Below are 14784 nucleotides of genomic sequence, written 5' to 3' on the forward strand. Positions count from 1 at the left end.
ATCAATATCATCCTTCTTTAGGTTGTGTGGTGGGGTTATGGTAAATTCAAGTTTTAGCATTTCCTCGCTGTAACTCACCGCCAAGTCCTGCACCTGTTCCTCATTAAGTTGCAACTGAGCAGCCGTTTCTTTGGTAAAGGCACTTACGACATCAGGTTTCCTCTTCTCCAAAACATAATCCCAGTCCTCACCCTCAAATTCCACGTGGTGTTGCGTAACCGTTTCTGTTGCAGAAGATGAATCCTTCATCATAGCCGCACGTGCAGCGGAAGCACGTGGCACATATAGTGACCACACCTCAGAGAAGGGACATGCAGCAAGGGTACTTAATATATCAGCATCATTTAATGAGCACCCAATGACTTTATAATCAATCAACAGACTTCCGAGTCGGCAATCAATGATAACCACCTGCTGTGGAGAGACACCGAGAGCACGCGCAGCGTCATTACGGAATGCGTTCTCCAACCCTTCACGATCACCACTAAGCACAAGATCCCAATCATCTCCCTCAAATTTTTCTGTCAATACCGATGACTCCCGTGGTCTAGATTCACACAGCATCCACACAGCAGTGTATGGACATTCATTAAGACGCTCATCAATATCATCCTTCTTTAGGTTGTGTGGTGGGGTTATGGTAAATTCAAGTTTTAGCATTTCCTCGCTGTAACTCACCACCAAGTCCTGCACCTGTTCCTCATTAAGTTGCAACTGAGCAGCCGTTTCTTTGGTAAAGGCACTTACGACATCAGGTTTCCTCTTCTCCAAAACATAATCCCAGTCCTCACCCTCAAATTCCACGTGGTGTTGCGTAACCGTTTCTGTTGCAGAAGATGAATCCTCCATCATAGCCGCACGTGCAGCGGAAGCACGTGGCACATATAGTGACCACACCTCAGAGAAGGGACATGCAGCAAGGGTACTTAATATATCAGCATCATTTAATGAGCACCCAATGACTTTATAATCAATCAACAGACTTCCGAGTCGGCAATCAATGATAACCACCTGCTGTGGAGAGACACCGAGAGCACGCGCAGCGTCATTACGGAATGCGTTCTCCAACCCTTCACGATCACCACTAAGCACAAGATCCCAATCATCTCCCTCAAATTTTTCTGTCAATACCGATGACTCCCGTGGTCTAGATTCATACAGCATCCACACAGCAGTGTATGGACATTCGTGGAGACGCTCATCAATATCATCCTTCTTTAGGTTGTGTGGTGGGGTTATGGTAAATTCAAGTTTTAGCATTTCCTCGCTGTAACTCACCACCAAGTCCTGCACCTGTTCCTCATTAAGTTGCAACTGAGCAGCCGTTTCTTTGGTAAAGGCACTTACGACATCAGGTTTCCTCTTCTCCAAAACATAATCCCAGTCCTCACCCTCAAATTCCACGTGGTGTTGCGTAACCGTTTCTGTTGCAGAAGATGAATCCTTCATCATAGCCGCACGTGCAGCGGAAGCACGTGGCACATATAGTGACCACATCTCAGAGAAGGGACATGCAGCAAGGGTACTTAATATATCAGCATCATTTAATGAGCACCCAATGACTTTATAATCAATCAACAGACTTCCGAGTCGGCAATCAATGATAACCACCTGCTGTGGAGAGACACCGAGAGCACGCGCAGCGTCATTACGGAATGCGTTCTCCAACCCTTCACGATCACCACTAAGCACAAGATCCCAATCATCTCCCTCAAATTTCTCTGTCAGTACCGATGACTCCCGTGGTCTAGATTCATACAGCATCCACACAGCAGTGTATAGACATTCATTAAGACGCTCATCAACATCATCCTTCTTTAGGTTGTGTGGTGGGGTTATGGTAAATTCAAGTTTTAGCATTTCCTCGTTGTAACTCACCACCAAGTCCTGCATCTGTTCCTCATTAAGTTGCAACTGAGCAGCCGTTTCTTTGGTAAAGGCACTTACGACATCAGGTTTCCTCTTCTCCAAAACATAATCCCAGTCCTCACCCTCAAATTCCACGTGGTGTTGCGTAACCGTTTCTGTTGCAGAAGATGAATCCTTCATCATAGCCGCACGTGCAGCGGAAGCACGTGGCACATATAGTGACCACATCTCAGAGAAGGGACATGCAGCAAGGGCACTTAATATATCAGCATCATTTAATGAGCACCCAATGACTTTATAATCAATCAACAGACTTCCGAGTCGGCAATCAATGATAACCACCTGCTGTGGAGAGACACCGAGAGCACGCGCAGCGTCATTACGGAATGCGTTCTCCAACCCTTCACGATCACCACTAAGCACAAGATCCCAGTCATCTCCCTCAAATTTTTCTGTCAGTACCGATGACTCCCGTGGTCTAGGTTCATACAGCATCCACACAGCAGTGTATGGACATTCGTGGAGACGCTCATCAACATCATCCTTCTTTAGGTTGTGTGGTGGGGTTATGGTAAATTCAAGTTTTAGCATTTCCTCGCTGTAACTCACCACCAAGTCCTGCATCTGTTCCTCATTAAGTTGCAACTGAGCAGCCGTTTCTTTGGTAAAGGCACTTACGACATCAGGTTTCCTCTTCTCCAAAACATAATCCCAGTCCTCACCCTCAAATTCCACGTGGTGTTGCGTAACCGTTTCTGTTGCAGAAGATGAATCCTTCATCATAGCCGCACGTGCAGCGGAAGCACGTGGCACATATAGTGACCACATCTCAGAGAAGGGACATGCAGCAAGGGCACTTAATATATCAGCATCATTTAATGAGCACCCAATGACTTTATAATCAATCAACAGACTTCCGAGTCGGCAATCAATGATAACCACCTGCTGTGGAGAGACACCGAGAGCACGCGCAGCGTCATTACGGAATGCGTTCTCCAACCCTTCACGATCACCACTAAGCACAAGATCCCAGTCATCTCCCTCAAATTTTTCTGTCAGTACCGATGACTCCCGTGGTCTAGATTCATACAGCATCCACACAGCAGTGTATGGACATTCGTGGAGACGCTCATCAATATCATCCTTCTTTAGGTTGTGTGGTGGGGTTATGGTAAATTCAAGTTTTAGCATTTCCTCGCTGTAACTCACCACCAAGTCCTGCACCTGTTCCTCATTAAGTTGCAACTGAGCAGCCGTTTCTTTGGTAAAGGCACTTACGACATCAGGTTTCCTCTTCTCCAAAACATAATCCCAGTCCTCACCCTCAAATTCCACGTGGTGTTGCGTAACCGTTTCTGTTGCAGAAGATGAATCCTCCATCATAGCCGCACGTGCAGCGGAAGCACGTGGCACATATAGTGACCACATCTCAGAGAAGGGACATGCAGCAAGGGTACTTAATATATCAGCATCATTTAATGAGCACCCAATGACTTTATAATCAATCAACAGACTTCCGAGTCGGCAATCAATGATAACCACCTGCTGTGGAGAGACACCGAGAGCACACGCAGCGTCATTACGGAATGCGTTCTCCAACCCTTCACGATCACCACTAAGCACAAGATCCCAATCATCTCCCTCAAATTTCTCTGTCAGTACCGATGACTCCCGTGGTCTAGATTCATACAGCATCCACACAGCAGTGTATGGACATTCATTAAGACGCTCATCAATATCATCCTTCTTTAGGTTGTGTGGTGGGGTTATGGTAAATTCAAGTTTTAGCATTCCCTCGCTGTAACTCACCACCAAGTCCTGCACCTGTTCCTCATTAAGTTGCAACTGAGCAGCCGTTTCTTTGGTAAAGGCATTCATGACTTCATTTTTTTTGTTGTGAATCGAAGTGTACCATTCTTTTCCTGCGAAATGTTTGGTGTGTTTTTTACTTTCTAATATTAATTTGTTGTAATTTACTGGGTTTTTTTCGTTATAGAAGTTCCAAAGCCGTGGGTATTGGTGCTGAAGTATTTGGTGTTTTATTCTCTCCGGTGACTTTTTATTGTCGTATACGCTGTATTCGACTTGTAGATTGTGATCAGTTGCCTGCATGTTAGTGACAACGATTTTTTCGGTTTTCACTTCCAGTGCTGTTGATGTTTCGTGCAAAAATATGTCGTGTATTTTTTCTTTATCGTGGAGCATTTTGTATTTCCATTCTGTACCCATGAAGCTTCTCTTGTATTTAATTTTTTTGTACGCGGTATATTTTTTGTAAATGGCGGTTGTTTGTGGGTATTCGTAGCTGTGTATGTTGTTGCCAGAATCATTGCTTTTTTTTATTCCCTTGCTCACAACATATTCGACGTGAAGTCTGCTTGTTGCTAATATTTTTGTTACATATACATCGGCCGTACTGGCTAACCAGTGAAGATTGTAAATATCTGTTTCTGCTGCTTTTTTCACTTCATACTTGTGGTCATCAGCAATAGTTTTCCAGTCGTCACCTCTCAACGTGAAATTATGCAGTGACATATTTTTGCATTCTTCTTCATATAGTCTTCTGAGCAATGGGTAGTTGTATTCTACGACTGCAGCCCTCAAGTCGTTTTGTGTCATAGAGTTGTCATGCTGTAATTCGGCCTGAATTATCAAGCAGTTTTGTTCCTCGTTGTAAGAAGAATGAGTGACTATTACATTACTTTTGGGCACACCCACCGCTGTTCCTGTCTCGACACAAAATGTGTGCTCAATGTCAGCTTGCCTAAAGTAGAGGATAACCTCCCAATCTTTCCCTGCGTATTCACGGCGCACCACACCGATAGTACCAGAAGGGATATTATCTACGGAGTGCGTTGTGGGTATAAATATCCCCTCGCTAATGTCCATCTCTTCTTGTTCTGATTTCCCCCGTCTACTGTTCGCTAACCGCTGCATCATAACGGTATCAAGATATCTAATACAGGGTTCCTCGAGAGAGTACAGGTTATCCCCCCCTAGCAGTTCTTGTGAACCAAGTACCACGAGCACATTCTTTCGCAAAACGATGATGCTATAGTTTGTTGGCACCCACGTGTAGAAGGCAGGTAGCAGATATTCTTTGTTCTCCGCCCCGGCAAAACTCTGTCGGTACCTCTCTAGCGCTAAGTCTTTCGGAGCCGAGTGTTCTTCTGCCCTTGCGGGCTGCATCGAATCCCCCTCTTGCGTCTCCGTCTCTTCACCACCCCCAAATCCCATCTGCCTGTAAGCACGCAATTCCTCATTAACCTTGTCCAGTTGGGTTTGATACATCCCCATAGAGTACTGCTGCTTCTGAATGTCATTCATAACGTCAGCCAAAACGCGCTTTTGTTCTTCCATAATATCCTCTGCAGTAACCTTCTCCTTCACTGCATGGCATATGTCTAATTGAGCGAGCGTCCAGTAGTATATGGGTCCCATTGCCCTGCTGCCGTCTACAGCCCGATCGTAGCAGAAGCTACGCCTACTCACGCAATCCCGCAAAATGAAATTACATCGCTCAATAGACAGTTCTTCGTCTGCAGAGAATTCTAGAATGCGCGCGCGAAAGTGCTGATGGCGTAACACACTCTGCATTTGTGGCCACGTTTTGGCTCCATCCTCACTCAGTAACAACATCACCGCGCGGAGGATAGTTGTTACCATCTTGGGTGGTGAACGATACGACTTCAGCTCATTCCAATGGCTGTACGAAATCGACTCAACATCGCAGCGGGCAGCAGACACCGCGGCGCGGGACTGCATCAAGTGCGCCTCAGCTGCTGAACTAGTTCTCATCAATTCAGCTCGTGCGTTGCGAAGAGACTCGGTAAGCTCGGCCGCTCGCCGTAAGCACTGTTCAAACCCCTTCTTCGATTCTTCTACTTTACGCAGCATAGCGCCTCTCTCCCCAATGACGGTGGTGCCGCTGTTATCATCATCAACCAATTCCCACCTCCGCTCCCACAGCTGTATTTCAGCATCCTGGGCGTAAGGGGCTGACACTACCTGCCCCAGCGTCCAGTTGATTCCTCCACTATCGTCATTGGTCAGTACCAACGCAACCACATCACCCGGTTTAATGGACCGAATGTCTGTACTGCACGTTAACGTTCTCTCTTGCATCATGTGAAATGCCTTTACCGAAACTAAATCAATCTCAGGTTTCTGTTTTCACTGATTCACTTACTTACTTGTTTTTGGTGCCTTTTCTTATTGATCCTATCAACACCTGTGTACAAGTCCCTTTTGTCCGTTGCTGTTGTTGTTGTTTCGTCTTTTTTTCTTCCTTTTTTTTTTCTCCAGTTCTACACCACTCCTTGGAACTTCGGAAACAGCAGAAGGTACTACTTCCTCCTGCTATGACCCCCAGATGCCGTACTGGACGTATGGTCTCTGTTTTTCTTTCTTTTCCCTTACCTTTTTCTTCGCAGCTGTGACTGTCCTTTAAGTAAGCTAACTGTCAGATATATTAACAAACTTGTACAATTCTGTATATATATACACGTGCGTGTATGTGTGTTTATTTATTTCCTTTTGGTTGGGTAGGTGTGCTTGTTGTTGCCGTATTTTTAAACCTTTCCCGTTTGATTCACTTCCTGAAGACAAGTTGGTGCAGTAACAAGCAGAAGTTCTTCCTTAACTTAACTTAAGCTCGTTTGCTCGCTTACCTTCCCTTGGTTTGCTTTTATGACCTTTTTTTTTGGGGGGGGGGGCTTGATTCCCCCCTTTTTTTTCTTTCTTCCCAACCCTCACTCTGTCTTGTCTCCTTTTTGTATTTTCTCTTGCTTTTTTTTCACGGAAACTCTCTCTCTCTCGTCTCCTTCGTTACGTTATGCACCCTCTAAACACGCTACAAAGGTATTGTGAACTGTACAACTGATATAAAGAGGCGCGCAATCAAATATATATATATATTTTTTTTTTAATTTTTTTTTGATTTTTGCACCAGCCTTTGTGCTTACCTTTCGTGCCCGCGGCTCCCGCAAAACGTGCGCTCCGTTGATGGCGATGTTGTTGATATCGACTTTTTCGTAGCCGGTTTCCTTTAGTTTTTCCCGCTATTCGTGTCGTCGCCTAATCGCCTCAATTCCGTACTGTTTTGTTTCTTCCACACCTCTATTTTTAAATGATGATTCTTCTCTCAATTCGTATAAACGGACGGGGAGGGCGGTAAATCCGAGGAAGGCAGCCTTTTGGTTCTCCTTCCCTTTTTTCCTTTTTCCTTCTTTTTTTTTCTCTCTCGTGTGTATGTGTGTGTATGTGTGTGTGTGTGTGTGTGTGTGTGTGTGAGTGTGTGCCTCTGCGGTGTAAATATACTATTATTATTATTATTGTATATTATAGCTTTTTCTTTCTTTTATTTCCTTTTCTTTTAATAATTTATTCTCCCTCAGGGAGAACTGCCGGTAGCAGTGATTTTACGCCAAGTAGCACCACGGTTCCGTGACCGGTAGCCGCCAGCAGTAATATAATAATAATAATAATAATAATAATAATAATAATAATAATAACAATAATAATAGTGGCAACAGTGCTGTTGGGTAGCGATGATTATGATGACAGTGCTAACGAGCAATAATATTTCACAAATATTTAAAAATAACAATAATATAGATAATAGTGACATTACCAATAGTATTAGCATCAGTGGTTATGAGTGACAATAATAAAAATATAGATGAGAGTGAAGACAAAAGGAAAGAATGTGGAAAGACGGATCAACGGGGGTCAAAAAATAATAATAATGGTGAAGACACGAAACTAAGTCACATAATACAAACGCATAAAATAATTAATATCTAGGCAAGCATGGCTTATCCACATAGAAACTTCATATTTTCACGCGAGACGACTTAACATTCTAAACAAAGGCACAAGAAGAAAGAATACAACAATCAAAAAAGTAAATACCATTGCAACCACGTCACAACACCGACTTTAAAAAAAAAAAAGACATGTACACACAGAACACTTAAGATGGGTGGAAAAAAGAAAAACAATGTCACGGGAAATAGGGACAAGACATCAAGCAAATACCCACCCCCTATTTACCACATCCTTCAATCTAAATATTTAAATATATATATATATATATATATTCAAATATTTGTCTCTTTTGTTACCTTCTCTCCTCGATGGGGTCTTATTAAGCATCAACACAACGTAACTCAACACACAAATAATTGAAATGCTTACAATCTTATTTAACATTTCTCTCTCAGTTCTCCTTATACGTATTTTTTTTTCTTTGGTTAAATTCTAATTTGTTTTACGTTCCTTCTTGATTGTTTTACGCAATGAAAATAATACTCAAACTAAAATCAGAATAAACTATTTATTTAAGAGTGATAGCTCCAGCCACAGCGATAAGATGAAGAAGTAGCGGCTAAACTCGAGCGCCATTTTGGCTCTTACACTAACAATAGTAATGATACCTTTAAAAAAAAAAAACTAGCATAACTTCCTTTTGTTATGGTTAACAAAGAAAAAAAGACGTCACGCTTCTCTTCAGAAACGCTGTGATGGAAACTTCCTACATGCAAATTATGTGCTCAGAAGTTAAAGGTGACACACAAAAGAAAAAAGAGAGAAAATGAAACGAAAGGGGAAGGAAATGGACTAAAACAGCAGCATCGTTAAAAGACGGAAAAAGAGAGGTAAGTTGAACCTCACGAAACAACAATATTGCACCGCATTACATCACAAAGATAGGGTTTTAAAGCGTGTACATATAAGAAGTTAAGAATACATAAGAGAGGACATCAGCCTTAAAAATAAGCTTTAAAAAAATGCATGCATGCACTAGGGGTCATGGAGAGAGAGAGAGAGACAAGGAGAACAAAGAACACATATTTATATTACTCAAACAGCAAATGATATCTGGCGTTGGGGGTTGAAAACGGTGAAATCCAGTGTGCAAAGTACAGTTTAAAATAAAAACAAACAGAATGAAAGGAAAGTAAAAAAGGAAGTTAAGCGAAGAGCATACAAAAATATAAATGAGCGTAACGTCACGCCCACCTAAACGAAAGGTTTTAGGTGGCACGCAGCGCATGTGAAACTTCCCCTCCCTATTGCCTTTCTTCACTCTTCTTCACTTCCCTCCTCTCTCCTCCTCCTCCCGAGGCGGTGTCTGGACGGCATGAAGCTTCCCGCCAACCAGAAACCTTTTTTACACCACATGCCGCTACACACACACCGCTCTGTGCCCAACGCCACAAATCAAAGAAATTAGATTATTAAAACACAGCGCCGCAACTCCCCCCCCCCCCAGCAGTGTAGTCTAACGAGCTTCAAACTAAAATAAGTTAATGACGTTGGGAAAATGGAAGAACAAATGGAATGCTGAAGAAAATAAAGAAAGGAACACCACTCAAAGGCGTCCGCGCTTACCGAGTTGCGAGTCGTTCCAGCCCGCAAAACACCTCACCCTATTAACTATGAACAAATGACAAATCCATTCGAACGGGGACCGCGGTATAATAATGTCGGACGTAAGGAGTAAGCTCCGCATGGCAGTGCGAAGGTGATGTTGCTGCTTGGTCGGGTTCTGCCTCCAATTCCGTAACTACACAAGTCGACAATCGTTCCGCTTTGTGGTTTCTCATCAAATCACATCACATCAAATCAAACTCTCGCATCCCTCCTCAGTTTATATATGCTTCTATATAATGCGGTCATTCCACAAATCACTTTAATAGTGGGGTAGTAAACCGTGACATCACACTCCTCTCACACATCATTCCCATCACAACACGATCCAAACACATAACTGCTCTACCAACGCCTGCATTAAGCTGCTGTCCGAGAGGCTTCTTCTCTCGCCTCTTCTAGCACCGCTGAATCGAGCGTAAAAAACACGAAAGGTTTTAACCGGGTGCGGTACATAACGGTGCTTTGTGGTGGTTGCTGCTCTTCCTTCGATGGTGTCGATTGGGCAGGGGAACCGCTGCTGGGAGTCACTTCACCCACCGGTGGTGAAAAGAAGGTCATGGACATATTGAATCCGGTTGTCCGGTAACGACCCGCCGTAACCGCATCCTCATCCCCCAAGGCAGGAGCAGCTGCTGGAGAGTCGTGCTTCGTTTCTGCCGTCACAGCTTGAGGTACCCCGGCGTCACCACTGTCAAAAACTAATGTGTCGTCCATCAAAACCCGAATCTGCTTTACCCACGCCGCGCGACCCCCCATGACCAATGCACGGTTTAATGAGAGAACGGATAAACAGAAAGGGGTGTCTGCCACGTACACCAATGAAATAGACGCCTGCACTAGAGATGTATGAATACCCGCCCTCGCGGCGATAACAGCAGCTTCCGCATCTTGCTGTATGGCGTTTGGTAGTGCAGTGAAAAGACACTCAGTCTGCAGTGCACCACGACCCTCTCCCGAGTAACTGCTCGTATCCCCCTCACCCTTTTTCCTAGAATTTTTCCCGTCCCGTTGCTGCTCGCCGGTGGAGCCTCGTGCCTTACTCCCAGAACCACGACCAGTAATCCGCTCGCCATTTTCGTCGGCAAATGTACAGGCACGCAACGGGTTCAGCATCCACTCCTTCGCATACGTCTTAAGCTCACTCACGCCCCGGGCACAAAGAATAAGGTTCAGTTTGAGTACATACCCTACTGGAAGTAGTGGCGTCAGGTACGGCTGATATTCCAACAACCACTTGGGCCGCGGTTTCAGGGCCATGCGGGCACGCCGCATTGACATCTCCGCGCGTATTGTCATGGAGGCAGTAAGACTCTGCGAAAGGGGTCGGTAAAGAGCGCCACCGCCAGCCAGTGGACCGCTAACAGAAGAGGCTCCATCAGGCCCGCCACCCAAAGATAGGTCATACACTTGAAACCGGGGAATAGTGAGAAAGGCAGGTGCCTTGCGCAAACTAACACCCTCCTCCGGGGTTACCTCGTAAACGCCGTGCGCCGCTAGGATGCTGCGCATGGCGTTTCCATCACGCGACCATAAAGCCGCATAGGCCCTCACAAAGGATTCTGGTGAATGACACTCTGTAGAGGTGCTACAGTTCGTCGAGGTGAGAAACAGTCGCGCTTCCTTGACACCGCAAAAAGTGTGTTCGCCCTGTGAGTAGTTCGCAACCTCCAGAAGACCTAAGGTTGGCAGGGGAGTCGCAAACACGAATATTATCTCAATGCCACGCACACAGGGAAGCGTCATTGCGGTTTCCGCATTTTCGTCAAAGAGGTATTGCAGCTGGTCTGCCCACCTTTCCAGTTCGCCACCGCTGATGTCGTGCGCAGAACCCTGTTCTGCCTCCTGGAATGGAAATCGCACGTACCAATGAGTGATATACTGACTGACCAGACTCCCATTGGCGTCGCGCAAGCGGATCCCGCTCAATCCAATTTTCTCCGTGTCACCCCAAGTCCCCAACAGCATCATGCAAAGCGAAGTCACATTCCTTGGACACCCGGGGGGTCCAGCATCAGAGACACCGATAGTAGCTGACGAAACCGCTGAATGTGCCGACTGCGCACCACTGACGGTATTCGAAGAAATCACGACAGCCTTCTCGTTACCGAATCGCTTCACGTCGCCTTCGTTGCCCGACGACACCAAAAGAGTTGTTGCTGACTGACACAGATTGTTGCTCGGTTTGTAAGAGGAAGGCAAACCTATATTTGCCGGTTCTCGGTAAGTGTTTTTGGGCGCGAGCGCCGGAGATTTATCATTGGAATTGGTGTCATAAAAAAGCATCCGCTGCAACACAACCTCATCCTCCGTAAAGAGAATGTTTTCACAATTCTTTAATCCCACCTGATGAGAAGGAATCACCTCGCCTGTGTTCTCGGCGATCTCCCCGCGGAAAACGAGTTTGTCATCTACTGTCATCTCCATCAACCGCACACCCTTGTTAGTATGCACGCGCCCACTTCCACCATAGTTGTGCACCCGCACCATGGAGACAGTAACGGGAAAAGGAAGAATGAAACCAATCAAGTGATGGTTGTCAACACTATACGGCATGGTAAAAAGGCACGTCTCGTCGTGTGTGTTGTTAACGCCATTTATAATGTTTGACACGCATCGCCGTGGGTCCGAGTCCCCATGAGCAGTTGAAACAAGAGCATCCTCATCGTATGACATGCGCGCGAGGTCGTTGCGAGCTGCAGCGGTGGCCATTTCCATTTCGCTTGCCATCTCGTAGGGAGTGGGGTGTTCCACAATCAGAAGGAGTTGATTGTTTGGTGCACAATACGAGACGTTCGTAAAACCGCCCTCAATCCTCACCTTCTCCTCTTGCTGTTGTTTCGCCCGATCCACCACTTTTTCCTCTAACAACTCTGCCGGAGGAATGATCCGGTCACCTTTTTCGTCGAAAACCTCTATCCCATTCAAGCCCACCTCATTCAAGTCCCCCCACGTACTAAGAAGATTAAACAAGATAAACCTCCCACGCGGCATCTCGTTGGTTAGAAAAGGCTCCAGCTCCAGCGGAGTGCTCTGCGGCAGTGCCCCACTACCCTCGTCAAGTGAAGGGACCGAATCGAACTGTGCCTCAGGCTGCGAAGGCGCTACCGGAGTTGGTGGTCCGTTACTCATGCTGGGAGAGTCACAAGAAAAGGGAATCGCTTCATTACCACCCATAAAAAAGGAGTTGTGAAGCACACCCTCGACGACTTGGGGGTGACTGTTTTGTTGCCGTGAACGATCAGGGATGCGAATCATATGTTCACTGCTCACCTCGCAGTGCCTGTCATTTTCGCATGGAGGGAAGTCTCTGCTACGTGTTAAGTTAATGGTCGAAAGCCGTGGACCAGCAAACCCACAACTTTGATCCCGCAACCGAGCACTGCAACGCTGGTTGCTGTCAACAGAACCACTACCGCTGCCCCTACTTCTCAAGTTATCAATTCTTAAACTTTGTCTATGGAGTTTGTGCCGTTCCTCACGACGCATGTTGGTGTTTGGGAAAGAACTCGTTTGAGTGTGTGCGTTGCCGTCCACTCTTCCCCTTCGTCGCTTATTATTGTTATTGCTGTTTCCTGTTTGTTTGCTTTGTTTTTGCACCTCTCTCTATCGTCGCTACTATCGTCTTGTTTGCTAATATATGTATGGATGTATGAATCTATCGTTTTTCTTCTTCCTTCGCTCTACCTTATTTCCCTACGTTTCGTCCCGATTGGCTACGTTTGCTGCTTCAATTCACAGAGTTAAGCAAAATTTAGGGTAAAAAGTACTGAGCACCGGAAAGCGGGAGAAAAAACAAATAAATAAACCAAGACCACAGAAATGATAGCAATGTAACCACGCACTTGCCTGTAAAAGAGTTTGATACATTTGGTTAACGCGTTACCGGCAGAAATCCAGAGACACAAAACATTTGCCGCAAGAGTCAGATTCATCCGACTGCATCTTCATGTGTTTTGTCTCTACGGGAAGCTACGTGCCAAACACTCAAGGCTGCGGCACTGTTGGGAAGTGTAACGTTTCCCTTAGCTCCTCTCCTCACTTTTTAAACTTGAAAAGGTCTCCTTCTTATTAGTATCAGTAAAAGTATTAGTGTTATTGTCAGCATTATTATTGTATTATTGCTTCCGCTATTATCGCTATTTGGTGCCGACACTCCAAAGAAACACGACCGCGACCGCGCTCATCAGCTCGTTACACGGGGAAACAAGTAACAAAAAAAAGAGTAAGCGGGAAATGACCCCTTCTTATCCACAACTAGTTGTGCCAACAAGCACGTGTGGGAGAAACGAGATTGCATGTACATACATAAATATATTGAAAAACACAGGCAAATGTACGGGTAGAAGAGGAAAGAAAGGTGTTGACAGGAGTTTATTTATCGTTTGCACAACGGAAGACACAATAATGATGTCAATAATAATACAATAACGGGAGAAGGTACAGCAACAGTAAAGTAATGAGGTGGACATCTTCACTCAAAAGTAATACAGCACAACACTACCAAAAAATCACGGGTTAACCACCAAATGGGAGGGGGAAATAATGGTACCTTTTTTTTTTTTAAAAAAAAAAGAAAAGCACTGGAGACACAACCGACGAGGTGTCAATAAGAACGAAACGAGAGAAATAAAAAAAATTATTCGGTCGCTTCGCTTTATCTTTTTTTTCTACGTAAGTACAGGCATACGCACAACAGAGACTAAAATGTGTAATCTTTTAACTGGTATAAGTACGCTACCTTTCTCACCAAACAAAAAGAGATACACCAGAAAAAAAAAAGGAGCGCTCATCCATCACCATTCTGTCATTATTCCTAAACTATCATCCAAATATCAACGCGTTGCTTTACGTAACCCTGTGAAACTCATTAAGTAAAGGTTATCATGGACAGAAATCCAATATATATATATATGTATATCGAAACATGTAAATGTTCATATGATTTTATATATTCACATATAACATAAACTTTTACATACTCAAACACACGTTCACTACGCCCCTCTCCCCCTATGTGCGTTTATCCACCATTCATCTGCGATATATTCAAATATTAAGGCCCTTCCTTCCCCGTCAGTACCTCTATGCAGTCTTCCCATACGCCTGGACCTCTGGAAAGTGGCGAAAAATTTTGAAAAAAAAAACAACTGAGATGAACAAAGGCAACAGAAAACTCCCCAGCTGAATGTGAAAGGGGTGCGTGACGTCGCATATCCTTTCATTTGCGACATGCATCAACCCATGTGCAATCAAGTAGAGAAATAACCATCACAACATGGTAACACGCAAACAGAAGAATGGACGGTAATACAAAAAAAAAAAGCAGCAACAGCCACTGCTTCAAAGGAAAAAGAGTGGTTTTATCACAAGCACCATATGGCGGGCGCGTTATCTCAACAGAAGATGCTTCTATCAAAAAGTTACTCCATTCCGCATAACGTAGTACAAAACAAAGCCTTCGTTACGGATCACACCCAT

The 14784-nt window shown here is 44.8% G+C and overlaps 1 protein-coding gene across 1 annotated transcript; it reads right to left on the bottom strand.

The window, feature by feature from the left end:
• Window positions 1–9663: 9663 nt before the first annotated feature.
• TbgDal_IX1100 (hypothetical protein, conserved) lies at window positions 9664–12792 on the bottom strand (the record flags this gene model as incomplete). The annotated part of the gene is made up of 1 exon (XM_011778004.1): window positions 9664–12792. The coding sequence occupies one exon, from the start codon at window positions 12790–12792 to the stop codon at window positions 9664–9666; it is 3129 nt and encodes a 1042-aa protein (XP_011776306.1).
• Window positions 12793–14784: the final 1992 nt, after the last annotated feature.

Source organism: Trypanosoma brucei, chromosome 9 (assembly GCF_000210295.1).
Source record: "Trypanosoma brucei gambiense DAL972 chromosome 9, complete sequence".
Classification (NCBI taxonomy): Eukaryota; Euglenozoa; class Kinetoplastea; order Trypanosomatida; family Trypanosomatidae; genus Trypanosoma; species Trypanosoma brucei.